We start from the raw sequence: 17,551 nt of genomic DNA, 5'->3' as shown, positions 1-17,551 counted from the left end.
GGTGAAATAGGCTTTGCTAGCCATCCTGCTGTTTTTAGCACCTACAACTTTTAGCAGTCCCTTCTCTAAAGCACTTCAAAATTACCTTTTCATGAACAGTTCTACTATAAATTTTCTTCTATTGTGCAATGAATCGATCAAAGGGGGAGGTGGCTTCAATTTTTTTTTTGAGGCTTGTGTGTAGGAGTATTTGTCCTTTTCTGTCAAACAGGAAGTTATTTTTTCTCTGTTCAGCCACGTAACGCTTCAGAACTTGAGGAGGGGAGCCTGGTTGCAAGCCTTATAATATAGTTACCTATTGCTTATTGTCTGAAAAAAGCAAGGAGATACTTGAGCTGCTTGAGAGGTACAAGATGCAAATAGTGTGTGATACTATCTCAGATGCAAATAAGTTTTGAAAGGGAAATATCAAGTATATATGTACATAGACTTGTAGATGTAAATGTTTGGTGTTTGTAAATTAAGTGTATATTTTTGTGAGCAACAGTGCCATAATCAGAAAAAAAAAGTCCATTTTTGAGGTTTCCTTTTGCATCTGTCTTTCTGTATGTTTTTTTTTTTTCAGGCAAATCGGAACTGCATTGCAATAGCATCAAGTCATGATATTCAAGAATTGGATGTTTCTGCAATTTTAGCTACGCAAATCTACACCTGGGTTGATGATGATATGGAAATAGAAAATAAAGGGTATATGTTCTTTGTTTTCAGTATCACACTTGAGTGTGCTTAAATCAGAGTAACAAAACATGGTATTTACTGTTGCTGTTCTGAATCTTAATTTGAAATGTTTTCTTCATCTCTAGGGCTGATGATTTCCTAGTTATACATGCTCGTGATGATCTGGTAAATGTTCAGGGAAGCACTCCTTATACTCACAGTAATCCTGGCACACCTATCAATATGCCTTGGCTTGGTAGTACACAAACTGGCAGGGGTGCATCTGTGGTAAGTCACTTGTCAAAGATTAGCATTTTGTATTCTATCTACTTCTCTCCTTTTATCTGTTCAGTCTTGCTTGTTATATTTTGTAGTAGAATATAAATATAACCTAAATGTATACAACCTTTATATAACTAAATATAACCTTTCTGTTATAAAACCTTTCTGTTGTAAATCCAGGCAAGCTGGATTTTTTAGGTAACAATCACTTAATAGGTTAAAATACTGCACAGAATTTAGGGGACAACTAAACAAGCAAAGCTTTCAGTCAAGTCATACATAGTTTTTTTAAAAGCATCATCTAAAAGCAAAGAATCAGGATTTGGGTAAGAAGGTAAACTATAAATTCTTCTTTAATGACTTGAAGCTGAATGGTCTATTTAAAAAGCATATATTTAGCAGGTTTCAGAATATAAATTCATAGGGATTGGGTAGAAATGTTTATATGAAATTTTGTGGTAGCTTTTATTTTAAGCATAAACTTCAGCTTCATTCTGAGCTTCAGAAAGAGAATTTGTGTCTGGAATGAAGCTTGGCCCTGGCCAAAAGGCTATTAAGTTAGATTTAATTCAGATCAAATTATAATTATAGCCTGGCCATTGACATTCTTATCTTAGTTCCTGTGGAGCATAGAAGGAGATCTGTTGATTAGCTGGCTGAGAGATGCCTATTTGGAGACACCTAAGGGAACTGAAATGGTCATACAAGACACCAGTATCTCAGTCCTTCTGTGCATGGAGTGCAGAAAGTGGAGTTTTCCTAAATAATCGAATGTGTTAAGTCTTGAGACTTGGCTGTACTTGGTGTCATGTAACAATTAAAAGCGAGTTATAACTGGTGGCAAAATTAAGTAACCATACGTTAATTAATATCATTGTTGATTTGCAAATAGCTGATGAACAGGAGAAGTAAATTAGGAATAAGCAAGATAAGATTGATAATGTTTTCCACATATAGAAGTGGAAAACCACTGTGCCAGTACCTACACCTCTGCCTTCACTTTAGGAACTACTGATCCTAGGTTGCCGTGTTGCAGCTCTGCTATTTCAGTCAGGTCTCTTGTGCAAGTAGTCTTTGAATGCCTTTGCCACTTTCTCTTCTCTCTTTCATTTTTTAAATATATATATGTGTACATACAGAATTTTTGTGTTCCTGTATTTCTCAACCTTAATTGTGTAATATATTAATGCAAATGGTATTTACATGGCCTTTTATTTTGCATGCTGTAAAACTTTCTTCCTAAATATATTCGGCTATGCTTGTGTTGAACACTTTTGCTGTTAAACTTTGGACCTAAATTTTGTCTGGCGTATTGTTTGACTGTGGCCAACAACCCATTACAGAATAGAACAGCACGTGCCCAATAGGGAAGAAAGACAGAGGTACCTAATGAAGGACAAAGTAAATGAAGGAAAAAATAGGGACTCCAGGGAGGAAATAGTGTTGCTGTGGAAGAACTGGAACCTGGAAGAAAAGCAGCTTCACTAAGACCTTTCTTTTGCTACTATTTGCTACTTTGTTCCTGCAGATACTGCTGATTCTTGACCCTATCTTTGCTTTTCTATAATGTTCATCCCATTTAGTAGTCGTAGCCCACGGTTTTTTACAATTACTGGCTGTCCAGTCTCATTGTCTTTGCTTCACTTTCATCAGCAAGGGACACTCAGGCAGTTAAAGTTTTATTAGCTGTAGAGTTTTTCTGACACTCTTCACTGTTCCCTGTTTACACAGCTCATACAAGGTAAGTAAGGAGGGTCAGACACTTCAGCACAGTTTGTTTACACAGGTCTTACAGGAGGTGTTTGTGAGAGAGTACTGAAGGGAATAGTATGTACCTACAACTCTGAAACTCAGGCAGTGTTACCAACAGCTTGTCATACATGTCAGTGTGACTGACACCAATATTTAACAGTTTAACAATGGGTGGGATGGAGTTAAAGTGCATTTTTATTTTTCAGTCTTAATGTACATTAAGGCACAAAGCACCCAACTGTCCAGCAAAGCAATCAGTGTTCTAGCCATCAGCTGTTCTAAGGGCAAACTGAGGGCTAGCAGTGTCAAATGTCAGTTACATTACCAATGGAAGTATTTGCATTTCATAATTGTACTTCTAAATTGGAGACACTGTACCAAAGAGTTCTGTAGTGTTGCCCTTCAAAGGCACATTTCTGTAAATTTGCATTTTTCCAAAGCATAATCCAGCAGGGGTTAGGGGATCATGATGTATGCTTGTCTGTTGAATGGAGGAAGATGACTTCCATTAACTTCTGGGTAAAAGTTAGTTGCTGTAAAACTCAATACAGCCCTTCATTTTAGTGAAGAAATAGAGTGGACATGAATTATTGTTCGTCCATTTACATTCAGAAGATAAGTTGTGAGTTTAGAGAGCAAAGTATTGCAAATATAAGTGCACATACCACTCTGTAAATGAAGAATATCATTCTCTGTTGTCCTGAATTTTAAAATATGTATATAATTTTACCAAACCTTTTGGCTTTTTCCTTGATATTTAAACTACTTAGAGAAAAAGAAAGTGCCATATATATTTCAAGATCATATATTTTATCTGAAAGTGTTTTGGAATGAGCTGAGGGGCACAAGGCTTTCTCTTCAACAGTGGTAAAAATTTGAGAATTGAAAGATTTAAATCTGCTTCCAAAGTGTAACTAAGAGGATTGTGGTTATTCCTCAAATCCAAACCCAGGGAATATTTTACAAGAAAGTAAATTATTTCCCTTTTGAGTATTTTTCCTCTTTTTGTTTGCAGACTGATAATTTAGAGGCTATTTCTTTTAAACTCTATTGATCGTATTTAGGATTATAAAGCACATGAAAATTTGTAATTCCTGCCTCCTTCCAGTTGACACCCTGATATAATTGGAGGCCAGGGGAGAATAGCATAATTGAAATACCTCATCACTATCTACTGCCCCATGACAAAGCAGTGTTAAAATACTGTACAAAATTACAGCAGTTGAAAGTCAGTTGTTGGATTCAAAGATGTTAAAGGTCTTTTCCAAACTAAATGTTTCTCTGAAAGTGGTTCAGTGCCAGCTTGCTGTTAGTGGATGGTAAGTGATAAGCTGCTGTGTTGAATATAAGTACCCTGGCAGCAAAATTTCTTATGCGTTCTCATTTGAAGTTAGCACCTGCCACAAATATCTATTTTGCCCTTCTCCAATGTTGAGGTAAATAATACGTGTAAAAGCAAACCATATCCAACAATTCTCTGAGGGAAGAGGATCCTCAAAGAAGTCAGATACTTTTGAGAGCGGTTGAGAAGTAAAAGAATGAAAACTTTAACATACATTAATAGAAAGAAAAGAAGGGAAGATACAACACAGGCACAGATGTATTTCCATGATTAAAAAATCTTTACTCTTTTTTTCCTTTTTTGTGTTATAATTTAATATATAATTTTACATATAATTTTAATAGCTGGGGGTTAAATGTTATTCTCTAATGTCTCCAGTCCTCTTTGCACATTGAGTTCTTCCCAGCTGGAATTAATAAAATGAGAGAAAACAAAGATCTGAGTGATATGCCCGGCTCAAAGCCAGTTTTGGAATTTAGGAGCAAGCATGCTACTGAAAATTCATTGGATTGGTATTTGCAAAATTATGAATACATTGGAAGAATTTATTTATTTATTTATTTACTTATTTTATACCAGTTACATGGTATATTGCTTGTTCTGGATGATGACAAATAGCTGCTTTTCAATCAATGGCAATAAGTTAACTAGACTTGAAAATAGATATATTCCTTCCTATTTTTTACTTCTGTTAAAGTTTGTTTACCTCTTTCTTTACATGCTTCTGCCTTTCTCTTGCTTATCTTACAATATTCAGGAATATTCCAATAAATTTAATGGAATCAGAAAGGAATTGGCAAGAAAAGAGGTAAGACTGCAGTCTAAGGAGTGTTTGTATTTGGATCCATACACTTCTGAAGCAAAAGTTTAATATTTATCTAGATGTATAAAGCTGCAAAAGTGGTAACATCTACACTAGTCTTGGAAGACACAGACTTCTGAATCTCTAAACCCAGTACTTGTTTTCATAGGAGTTTTGGTAGGAAACAACTCTCTGCAATCACTAATTTTTCTCTAGTTTGATAGCTTTTTGTTCAGTAATACTGTTTAATTTTTTTCTATTTTTTTATGTTGAACAGATGCTCAAGAAAGCTATTAATAATGTCAGAAGAATGGCTTCTCATCCAACACTGCCATATTGTGAGTTGAGGTTCTTATAAAAACCAGAAAGGTTATAGAAAAATGATATATTTCTTACTGATCTGTTTTTTGGTGTGTTGCTATTTTGTACTAGTACAACAATCTATTATATGTTTGAAACTTCTTTATAAGCCATACTTACTGAAACTATTTTTCATTTTAAAAACAATATTGGGAGATGTAGAATAGCCTTTAGAAACAGCAAAAAGTACTGTATTTCTCTCTTATTTGTGCCTAAAATGAAAGATAGTAGCAAAAATGTGTTGTTATCTCCAAGTAAATGTAACTAGCTTCATATTTGATGAGCATCTAAATACAAATCATCATCCAATAATGAGTAACACAACTTTAGTTGTGTTGCAGTGGTACATCCTGCTCCTACACCAAGACAGACACCATGGCATAATTTTAGCACTAATTATTTTGAGATAGTATGAGTTTTCTTGAAATTATTAAAGCTGCAACTCTTGTTAAAGGTCATGTAAATATTTTGTGTTGCAGACCTGACGGGTGCTCAGGATGGAAGTGTGAGAATGTTTGAATGGGGTCATGCGCAGCAGATCACATGTTTTCGATCTGGTGGCAACTCACGGGTAACTCGAATGCGATTCAATTACCAAGGAAATAAGGTAACTGACAAAATACTTCTCTATGCTTTCTCTTCTCCCCTCCCCCACTATAATTGCAAATTAGCAGAAACATCACATGCTTCTAATTTAAAGTATCTTCTCAAAATTGTGGATATTTTCTCTGCAAAACATACTTACGTATTTACTATTACTCGGTATTTTCTTTCAGTTTGGAATTGTTGATGCTGATGGATATATAAGTTTATATCAGACAAATTGGAAGTGTTGTCCACTTACTGGAACCTCACCTAAGCCATATTTGGTAAGCTGAATAATAAACTAGTTTCCATAAAGTTGCATTGTATTCCCTAACTTCTTTCTCCCTTCAGAATGGCTAGGAGAGGGCAAGGATTGTGATGTTAACCAGTATTAATCAAGATTAGGTTATGTATTGCTGCCATCCCGTGGTCTGTATGACAGGTTCTCACACTCGAATAATACTTGTTAAGTGGAGAGTGGAGAATGTAACATGAGGTCTGAAATAACTTCAGTGTTCATTTAGACTTGTCAATAATTGTCACTTGTCAATTAATGGACAGTTACATAGGGCTGCAGAGTATATTTCCATGAAAAATTAAGAGTCTTACAAGGCATACCAATACCTTTGTATCCTATGTTTTTAAAATTTCTTATTAAACACCTTTTCTTCTTTTTAATATTACTATTGCCTGCTTGCACAAAATAGATTCCTTTTTAATTAAAAATTTCTAACTGCAATTTTTCAGACATGGCAATGTCATAACAAAACAGCCAATGACTTTGTTTTCATCAGTTCATCATCATTGATAGCTACAGCAGGATTTTCTTCTGACAACAGGTAAGATCTATTGTGATAATTCATAAAAGTGAAGTGGTGCCACATTTTCTCTCCTTTCCCCCACTTTGGTTTTTTTTTATGATTCTTTTTAAGCAGTTTAAGATTACTTCTACTTGATTTCTTTCTTGGCGGGAGAGAGAAGCAATGTCTGCAGCTAAACTCATGTGCTTGTTAAGGGAGGTTTCATGGGGAATCACAAATATCCTGCTCATATGCCCTATGACGAAGAGAAGGAGAAAGGGAGGTCCTGAGTGATTTGGCCGAGAATCCAGTGAGGGGTGTGTGGGAATGGTTTAAAGCTGTGCCTGGGGAGGTCTGCCATGAGACTGGACATCAAGAAACATTTTATTACCAAGAGGTTCAGACATTGGAACAGGCTTCCTTGAGGTCAGTCCCCAAAGCCTGTCAGAGTTTGCGGCATTTGGACAATGCCCTTAATGACATGCTTTAACTTCTGGTGAGCCCTGAAATCCGATATCATATGTACTACATTTGTAGTACAAAGACTGTTAACATAAATGCTTTATGGAAATAGCCAGTTGTAGAATAATTATGTGGAAGGCATGTTCTTGCAGCATATGATAAACTATGGAAGTAATTTAGGGTCTGCTCAGACATCATCATTGAGAGTCTATGTACAGTGCTTTATGCCTGAAAGAACCCTTTTAAGGTACAGATGACTTTTCAAGAGTCCAAAATGCCTCTGAACATCTGTTGCTGAATTAAGCCATGGGGTTTTTTTACAGAAATATTTGCCTTTGGGATACTCTGGTTTCTCCTGCAAACAGCTTGGTGCATGGTAAGTAAACTACAACAACCAAAATATTTGAACATAGTATAAAAAAGTGTATTTGTGAATCAATCTTTATGGAAGCGTTATTGTGGGAAGTAATTTTAACATTGGCAGTAAAACATGGCCTGTGTGAGTGCGGCAGTGGGAGTATAAAACCAGATTCTTGAGAAATTGCTTGGTGTTCATATGCATGATTGGTTTCATGGACATGAGCACCTTCCTTTGCATGCCTTCTGTCCTTGTATCACAAGTGCAAGCCAGACATTTCTGTTCTTTTGTAAAAGGCTCTGGGCAGCTTCTGCTTCAGAACAGTTATTCCTCTAAATTGGATTTTGGGGGTGCAAAAAGTATTTAGCCCTGTTTCATTAGTTTTATTTAGCCCTGTTTATAAGTTTATTTATGTAATAATATTGCAAAGTATTATTACTAATACTTTGTTGCAAATAATACAAGAAATGCATTTCAGTATCTGGAATATGGAATTGAGATCAGAGAGTTGTGAACTCCTTGTACTTAAAGTATGGTGAATGCCTAAATGTATGTGAGAGACATGGAATTTCTACATGTAAATTCATAGGACTTTTGAACTACAAGTACAGCATACCAAGCTGTGTTGTGATAATTGTAATTTTCATTCATTCTCCCACTCATTTAGGGGAGTAGACATAATCAAATAAATGTACGAAGCAGCAAATTAGCAGTAAAATGACCAGTGGAAACTTGCAAGATATTTGTGCAAGTAGTTTAGAAAGACTTTCTGATGGGCATATATGACTTAAAAAACCAAATTATGTTACTTAAAATAACAAATCTGTTCCTTTAGTAGTATATTATTAAAATAATCTGTTTCTGGTCAAGGATTAATAGTTTGTGATTACACAGGGATAGAAATTTTTTTTTTGTTAATACAGATTTTAATTGCTTAATTTGAGAGATTTTGAAGATTTTTTAGCTTCAGAATGTCTGAGGGGAATGTGGGTTTACATGTATATTGGTACTGCAATAAGTGGGCTGGTTGTGGTCAGCTGGATTACAGCATCAAAGTCACTGTTGCTACTGTCTTGAACTATTAGGGGTTGATGGAAAATGCAAGTTAGTACAGTGTTTTATTTGAATTACTTTCCTTTGGCTTTCAGCTTTTATCTGTCATGATAGTGGAGCAACTGTGCTAGCATATGCTCCAAAACACCAGCTGTTGATATCTGGAGGCAGAAAAGGCTTTACCTGTGTAATTGATCTTCGCCTAAAGCAGCAGCAACAGTTACTCCAGAGTCATGATTCTCCAGTCAAAGCAATTGCTGTTGATCCTACAGAAGAGTATTTTGTCACAGGATCTGCTGAAGGCAACATAAAGGTATTGATGAGGGGGAGGGAGCAGAGGTGCTGTGTATATTCAGAAAAAATCTTGTACAAGTGTGGAACAATCCGATATCATGTGTACTACATTTGTTCTTAACTCTGACTTTCACATTTATCAATTTAATTATGAAATGTCAGCCTTAACATCTTCTTAATGCAGTCGTCCTTTTAATTAGTGATACCTTAGTGTCTCTCTATATTGCTTATTATAGTAAATGAGTACTAGTATTCTATAAATGTGTCATTACAGATTGCTACATATTCTTCTCTTACAGTTAGTGTCAGAATAGTAAATGCAAAATGTAGTGCGATTCCTGCACAATTCACTGTTGACGATTTTAAGATCATGGTAATTTTCCTTATAAGAGATTGATGTTTTGATGCTTTTCCAGGTATGGAGTCTGTCTGCATTTAATCTTCTTCACACGTTCATCAATGAGCATGCTCGACAGTCTCTCTTCAGAAACATTGGGACAGGAGTCATGCAAATTGAAACAGGACCAGCAAATCACATATTCTCCTGTGGTGCTGATGGAACAGTAAAGATGAGAATCTTGCCTGATAGATTTAGCCCTTTAAAGGATGTGTTAAAAAATGATGTGAAATTTATGATCTAATGTTTTTCTCAGAATAGTGAATAACATTCCCCTTCTGCCATCCTTGAAAATATTTTTCCTGGAACTAACCAACAAAGGGGATGCACAGTGATAGCTTGTGATACAAAGATGTTTTGGGTTTTTTCCTTTCTCCCCTTCTGCCCCCAACCTCCTATTTATTATTTACCTGGAGCTTTTAGTCCCTGATGCACTAATGCCTTAAAGATTAAAAGATCCTTCAGATTTTGATCATTGCCTAAAATGAAAGCTAAATATGACTTCAAATTAAATAGTTATAATTTATAAAGATGTTACTGAAGTGGTTTACTCTTCCTTTTGAGATAATTACGCTCTCACCTGGAGTGTACCATCTGGGCATGACCTCTGCTTATATTCAATACCTTGCCACCTTGTAAAAGCATGTCAGTCCTGATGGAAACCTTAGGTAATGTTTTTTCACTGTGGCAACCATAAATGTCTCTCTTCTCCATTTGTTTAGTTAGCGAACAATAAAAATGTATACCTGTGTGCAGAAGAGAAACAAAGTTTCCAGGAGTGAATAGTCCTGGTCATGCAGAGATTCATATAACGAGCCACTTTTTCTCTCCATTCCTGAAATCCAGGCTGTTTACCTCTCTAACTTGCCTGATCTCCTTCCTCTCATCTAGAGTATAAGAAACTGAAGGATGTTCTGTAACTTGTCTTCTGTTCTATAGCTTGAATCACTGCCATCAGGATGGCAGGCTGACCTTTTAAAAATAAATATATTTTTAACCCTGAACACTCCCTTTACAAAAAATAAAATGTAAATATGAATGGATATCTTCCTAGTAAAATAGTCAAGATTATGTGTGAAGCCTTAGACTTGATCAAAAAGATACAGGAGGATACTACTTTAGGATATGGCACTAGAATTTCTTGAAAGACTGTTTATTTAAATGTCTGTAGAGGAAATAAAAGAAAAACCCAACCTAATTTATTTTTACATTTTTTTCCAGTAAGACTTTTATTTAGCCCAAAGATAGTCCATTCTTAGCACTTACATTCTTGTTTGTCTGTTTTTCCTAAGTACTTTAAAAAAGGAAAAAGTAGTTCAACAGCAAAGTACTTTCTACACTGTCAGTCTTTCTTTCTTGATGTTTATGTTTACATCTGGTGTCACATGAAAGAAAACAAACTGAGAAGGATAGATGTAGAGAGGTTTTTTTTTGCCAAAATATTAGACTGCATAACTTAAATGTTTGACCAAATTTTTAATGCACAAGGCCTTCACTTTTTTTTTTTTTAGTCAGCTAAACTGTTTCTGTATGTATTTTGGTTTACTTTTCCTTACTTGAGAGTTTGACAGAGGTTTAATTTGTAAATTAGATGTGAGGCTGGATTACTTGAATGCCAATGATGTACTTTTAGCTAAAAGGTATTTTGTGAAATATAGCACCAAGATATTAACTGTAAAATAAACCTGTCAAATTAGGAACTATGGGGATAAATAAAGCATAGCAGAAATGAAGGGCTTGCATAATGAACTATGTAACATTCTCAGGATGCTTTTATCTTAAGAATATAAAGTTGTTTAAAAAGATTTTGTAAAATGTATTAAGGTCATTTTAAATGTATGTTTCGCAAGTTGCAGTGCAAACACTATGAAGGTTTTTATGCACATAACCTGAATTTTCAAATTGTGCAATAAAAAGAATGTGAATGTTTTGCCATGAAGAAACATGTGACAGCATTTCAAACTGGTACAGCTGTTCAGTGATTCAGTTGTAATTGTTCTTCCTTAACACTTAGAGATTGAAATTGAACGTGATTTCAAAACAGTTTAAGTACAGTGATGGACCAGAAAAGTGACTAAAAGTGACACCACCTTACAAAATAGACTTGCCTAATGAGTATGAGTTATCTGCTCAGTGGCTGAGTTTCTAATATTCTTTATTCTTGTGGAAGAAGGAAAACAGTGGGATAAACAGTAGCACACTGCTTTAGAATCAGCTGAAACTGTTGTGACTTTGTAGCTGCTTTATATACATGCGTCAGTTTTATACACCCACTGAACTAACAAAGTTACATGTGCAAAAATCATGGCAGTATTATATAATTATGTCCTTGATGTTTTGTCCTTAAATATTTATATCTCATTAGCTTTAATACTTCAAGCTCAAATCTGTTGTACTGGCAATCACAAAAAGCTGTCTTACCATCTGCAAACTGAGCAGATTTTAAATGCAATTTGCCAAGACATACAATGTTGTCATTTTTCTGAGCAAAGCTGCACTTTGAAAAATCCTGGCAAACTTATGCTTATACCAGAAAAGTACTGACCTTGACCAGGCATTTTCAATAATGTTTATAGTTACCATAAGCTATTCTTGAAACTAAATTATGTAAAATCACAATGTATTTGCCACGCCTTTATAATCTTTCCAATAAATCCTGCAGAAACTCAACCTTCTAGAGTTCCATGTTGCTGCTATTTCATTTAAAAATCAGTTGTTCAGTTGCATATTGTTCATTGTTGTTTAACTATTGTAAGATGAATTATCAGTAGCTTTCTTGTAATGATGGATTAAAAATGAGTTAAATTCTGTTGTATGTGAAACTTTTAAAGGGACACTCTCAACTTTGAATCTAGTAATTGGAGAAGAACTGAACTCAGAACCCTCTGGCTGTTGCCCTTAACTTCCACTGACTTTTGTCCTCCAGCAATTAATGCTTTTTCCCTGTTGCTATGCAAGTTACTCAAACTTAAGGGTACTAGTGCCTACAGAGGTCCCAGTGCTTACAGTAGCCATGTGCACAAATTGAACGTAAAATTTGCTTTTGCCAGTGCTTAATCAGTAATACTTTTTTTGTCCAGACAAAATAATTTAGCTTGTAGTTGATAATGTCCCTTTTAAATATCATAGAGTGGAAGCTGTGACTTGTGTTTGTCTTTGTAGCAGTACATGATACTGTCAGAGTGTGTCATTCTTGTGTTGCTAACTGATTCCGTTACCTTAGACACATGATCCAAGTTCTTCATGATTACTTCAGCAACTTGTGAAAGTTAAAACTCTGGCCATCTAGGTACTTAAACTGGCTTGGTGTGTGACTTTACACCAGAAAATTCTCAGCTGACAGCTGACGTTGCAGGATGTTGATGGAGAAATGTGTAAGAGATGCAGATTTTGTACCATGCCAAGGTGGTGCAGGGTGAGGTTGTAGATGTTCTGCTGCATTTTAGGAACCTCAGAACCAGTTGCAGGAAATAAACTGTGGAGATATCCTACACTAGGTACCCCCTTCCTGTTAAGAGCACCCAATGCTAGATTAGATGCAATAGTTATGAAAAAAGCAACAGTGATTATGGGGAAATAAGCTTGGAGATTATATATTCTCCAAGGTAATTATTTTCAAATGTTTATTTTTACTAAAAATAGCAAAACCATCACTAATGGCAGGTTCAGCACACTGATCAAACTACTTTCTATAAAATAAAGATCTTGATTTACCAAGTTTTGTAGTGTTTCTTATTCCTCCCATTTCTAGCTCTAAAATATGCATTATTTTTTTTTAATGTCTTATGCTTTCATGCTTTATCTTTCCTTGTTCTAACTTTTTGGTGTTTAGGAGGGGGACTGGTTGCTGGGGGTTTGTTTTTTGAATCCCCTTTTCTGTGTCATTTAAGCTTGAAAACCTGTGTAGGTCTTGGGGACCTCTGTTGTCACCTCTAGCAGAGGTACAAGTATGAATGCACCTGTTATGACGTGATTAGTGAGAGATGCCCAAATTAAGGAGCAAACAAGACAAAATGCCAGTTCAACAATACTGACTTTATTTGTAGCTTTTAGTGTTTAGGGGAAAGAGAGTGCCAGTAGACGACAGTCGCCACTCACAGATCCAGTGGTGTCCTGTTGGTCCTTTTTCATCCTGGGCTTCTCAGTGGTGGGATGGGGGGGACCTAATTCATTCTTCTTTTAGTAAGTTCTGTGCAGGTACATAAGACAAAACTGACTATGAAATTTTTTCACTATTTATTTTAGCAAAGGAATCCATGCTTATTGGCTACAAGTTGCATAGTTCTCTAGTTAGTATCCTGTCTTGTACCGATTCCATTGCAGTCTAATTTGTTCTTTCTCTTTTGAGTCAGTGGATTTCTTGGATCAGAGGGCTATGAGCTGGTGGTTGCAATCTCCCCCACCGGAGTTACCTTTTATCCAATCAAGGTGATTGTAGCACGGTTGCTGAATTGGATTTATTGGTATCTTGCTTATCTTGGGAGCTCTGCCTGATGTCCTTGTGTCTGTGAATTTGGCACTTTTTGGTACTATTACACAGTAGTACATCCTTCTTTCCAAGGAACTTTGGAAGTTAACTTTGTTAACTTCCCCCTAGGTCATTAAGCAGTATATGCAGTATTGCCTTTTTACAGCCCAGGTTCCTGGTATCCACAGTGGGAACTCTGGAGGCTCTTGGTGGTTGCAAAGGCCGTCTGTCCCGTAACTTGGGATGCTTCTCTTCGTCGATAGGTGCGCGAGCTGCTTCTTTCAGTCTCTCCCGGGAGATGTACGGACCAGGTTCTGCTAACCTGATCTGCCCCTGCCAGGCCTCGAATTAGCGCCTTCCTGGCACGAATTCCCCTCCTCTCTAGCCGAAATAGTGTTCAAGAGTTGTTCTTTAACTCCTAGGAGCACCTGCGCGAGTCACACGACAATGGGTATGAGTAGAGCATGCATCTCGTCAGGCTCGCAGCGAGGTGCTGCCAAAATTCAATCCGCCTCTGCATGCAGCTCGGTGCCTACAGACGATTGTGTGCCTGGTTCGGCGGCTGCGGCTGGTGCGAGAGGCGAGGCGGGGCTCGATCGGCCCCGCCCCGGCCCGGGGCGAGCGCAGGGCAGGGCAGGGCCGGGCTGGCAGCGACCCCGCCCCGGTCCCGGCGGGAGCCCCTAACCCCGAGCCCCGAGCCGCCGCCGCGCCGCTCCGCTCGGCACCGCCGCTGCCGCCGCGCACACACACACAGTGAGTACCGCCCTGCGCCCCGCGGGCCCCCGGCCCCTTCCCCGGCCCCGTCCCCCCGTCCCGCCGTGCCAGGCGGCCCCGGCCCCCTACCCCTGCCCTGCGCGCCCGCAGCAGCCGCGGCCGAGAGCGGCGGCGGGGCGGGCTGGGGCCCGGCAGAGCGCTGGGCGCAGCCCGGGGGGCGAAATGCGGCCCCGGGTCCGGGGCCGGGTCGCTGCCGCCTCCTGCCCCGGCGGGTCCCGGCGCCGCGCTCCAGGTGCGAGCTGCCCGGAACCACGCGGGGAGAGTTTCCTCCCCGCCGATGTGCTTGGGTAAAGGCTGCTCTGCTCTGCGATACCGAAACTCTCCGCTCCTCCTAGGCTAGCCTTTCACTGTTTTCCCAGAAATGTTTCTGCTTTCACTCGGAGTGAGCCGTGCCCCGCGTCCTCGTGTGCCGGAGCGCGCAGGACTGACCTGTGGCTCTTGAGGCGGAGGCAGGCGTGATGATGCAGCTGAAGTCTGCGCGGTGGTGGTGAAAGAAACTTTTCTGAGACGTGCCAGTTTGGCTTTGAAGTACTACTAGCAAAAATCCTGAAGTTCCGCCTGTAGTTGTATCTTATTTACATACTGCTAATCAAATAAAAAGAGATCACAGTTCAGTGTGGATTTTTCCTTTTTAGAAACCTGAATGGTCAGACCTTCCACACCTCTGTGTGTCTCTAGAAGTACATGTTCGCAGTCTTTCCTGACCTCCGGTAGAACGAAACACGGTCCAGGTGATGCTTCCCCCTCTCTGCACGTGTCTTGTTTCAGTCACTCTCCTTTGCGGAACTGCTCGGCGAAACCACTCACGTTAGAGCCTGGTCAAAACTTCTCCCAGCAGTCGTTTTCACGCTCACTGCCTGGGTTGACTACTGTCAACTCTGTTTATCTTTTGTCAGCTCTAAATAGGAAGTTTGCTTTGAAAGAGCATCGACAGTGTAGGCAAAAAAAAAAAAAATTCTGGAGGGGAGAAGTGTTGCGGTGGAAAGAGGTCCGAGCCCTGTATTTGGAAGACAAAACTTTGTGAACTTGGAACATGCTTAGAAGCAGGAACAAGGAACTGAAATGTTCTAGTACGTTTGCATTTAGTACTTGAACTAAAACGTTCTAGTACATTTAGTGTCTCTGCTCCACCTGAAAGCAAATTTCACCTGGAACACTATTGAAATAGAAGTTGTGGTGCAGATCTTTGCAGGGGCACAAAATACTGCAGCTTGAAGTGGAAGCTGCTCGCTGTTTGCCCTGACAACAGGAAGCTGCTCATTTCCGTTAAATAGTAACGTGCCTCGTCGGACTAAACCTAGATTTCAGTGTGCTTCATGGCTTAACTTATCTCTTTTAAGTTTTCTTTAAATAGTTGCTGCTAGGTAAAGAATAATACTTGCTGCTTGAAAAAGGTGAGCGGATTATCAAATCTCAACTTTGGTCAGTCTCGTATTTTGGTACAACAAGGCAAGTCCTCCAAGTGATGGACAGTAAAATGCCTAATTAGCATTAAAGCAGATGATACATCCTTACAGTTTAGTTTTATACAAAACTAATACTGAACTACTGAAATTGCAATTTATGGTATGTAAATGGTGGCTGGTTTGAGATAAGTTATGTCTTAGGATGAATTTTCTTCCAAGTTGCAGATATGTTTCTTGAGTTTACCTCATAATAGAGGTTTTGGGCCAGAATTCACCTTTATGTTTTTCGTTAATCCTTGTACATGAATCGTACAAAAATGAGAAGGAAAAAAGTCACCAAATGGTATTTGTCATAATCTTACCATTGTATATATCCTTTAAAATTACATACTTAATCTAAAAGGTTGGCAGTACCTTTCCATCATTTTTTTCTGCATTTATTACATTCTAGCAGCTTTAACCATGTTCTAGGTAAATTTGGTTATAGCTTCTTACATCCTTAAGATAAATCATGAGGCAAATAGATGCTACTGTACTTTTTTTCCTTTTGTCTTTATTTTCCCACTGCCTTTGTAGGCAGGTTTCTTGTAATTTTTTATATTTTCCCTGTATTGGACTAATCATTTAAACTACTTTCATCTTCTCCCATTGACAAAATTCTTACACTGTGTTTGTCACATTTGTGAATCAGATTGAATTGATGAACAAAATTTTATTGAAAATTAAGTATTTAGGAAGAATTTTCTTGTAGGGAAAGTATTCTTTGTGCACAATATACTTTGAAAAAGTGTCGAGACAAATTTCAGTAATGCGTATCTCGACAGATTCTAGTGCTCTTGTTTTTGTTTGGAGTATCAACAGACAAACTGTGGTGCTCCAGGAGCTATGATTTAATGTCAAAGTAACTTGGGGAGTTTTTTGGGCTGTCTGGGTTGTTTTTTGGGGGGTTTTTTTTGTGTGTCCATCTACTGACAGCCGTGAGCAGCCATGTTGTCAATTCTATTTGTGATAAAAATGTTTACAACATTCTTCAACTGTAATGTAGTGCAAATTCTAGGCCTCTTTATTTTATACTGGCTTTGGAATCACTGAAAGTGAGTATGGCTTGAAATTACATGGGTTTTTTTCTTCTTACGCTCCAGTGTCATCAGATCATAAGACCCAGAGTAAATGTTATTTGTGTTTAAGTGAAAGTTAAGATGGCATTTTTCAGTTAAGCATGTGAATACAAGGTTTCACACAGCAGATTTACATTCTCTTTCTTGAGCAATGTTTTGCTCAAACCAGAATTTCCTTTTTTAACCTAGAGATTGACCTCACCCCCACTGAGAAGTGAGCTCTGTGCTCAGAGACTGAGGTGTGTAATTTGCAGAGCAGTGGCAGCACTTGGCTGTTTCTTGGCATCTCTAACAAGTCTCAGGAAGGGGAAGAGTGTGGAATACAGGATTTGTGTTAGAAGCTGTTAATCCTGTGTTTCAAGTGCTCTTGTCTGAGCTGATCGTTGACACTGTCACTTTCAGCCAAAACATTATTTCTTTCTTTCTTCATTTCAATGTGGTGGTTCCTGGAATCTCTGTAGTAAGGCAGGTGTGTGAGATGGTGTAAGAAATAAAATGCATAGCTTTTAAATTACAGGAGTTAAAGCTGCTCCTTAATTTCAACACATTTTTATTTGGAAGTACAGATAATGGATAGTAAATGTCTCAGTCCTTGAGCAAACCTTGCAGGGACTTAAAAGGTGTTACATGACTTTTTGATG

General features: G+C 38.1%; 1 protein-coding gene across 4 annotated transcripts in view; it reads left to right on the top strand.

Annotated features, from left to right (window-relative positions):
- DMXL1 (Dmx like 1) overlaps nt 1-11,823 on the top strand; it is a 75,293-nt gene extending 63,470 nt beyond the window's left edge. For all 4 annotated transcript variants that reach the window (XM_030968117.1, XM_030968116.1, XM_030968115.1 and 1 more), the window contains 9 exons: nt 566-687; nt 804-945; nt 5,113-5,173; nt 5,675-5,802; nt 5,972-6,064; nt 6,528-6,619; nt 7,366-7,418; nt 8,549-8,766; nt 9,164-11,823. In XM_030968117.1, coding sequence (XP_030823977.1) covers nt 566-687; nt 804-945; nt 5,113-5,173; nt 5,675-5,802; nt 5,972-6,064; nt 6,528-6,619; nt 7,366-7,418; nt 8,549-8,766; nt 9,164-9,388 — 1,134 coding nt within the window. In that variant the 3' untranslated portion in view covers nt 9,389-11,823. The remainder of the gene's footprint in view (nt 1-565; nt 688-803; nt 946-5,112; nt 5,174-5,674; nt 5,803-5,971; nt 6,065-6,527; nt 6,620-7,365; nt 7,419-8,548; nt 8,767-9,163) is intronic.
- The last annotated feature ends 5,728 nt before the right edge of the window (nt 11,824-17,551 follow it).

This window comes from Camarhynchus parvulus, chromosome Z, assembly GCF_901933205.1.
Source record: "Camarhynchus parvulus chromosome Z, STF_HiC, whole genome shotgun sequence".
In the NCBI taxonomy this organism is placed as follows: Eukaryota; Metazoa; Chordata; class Aves; order Passeriformes; family Thraupidae; genus Camarhynchus; species Camarhynchus parvulus.
Note: the sequence above shows the minus strand (reverse complement) of the source record. Positions and strands in the feature narration are given on the sequence as shown.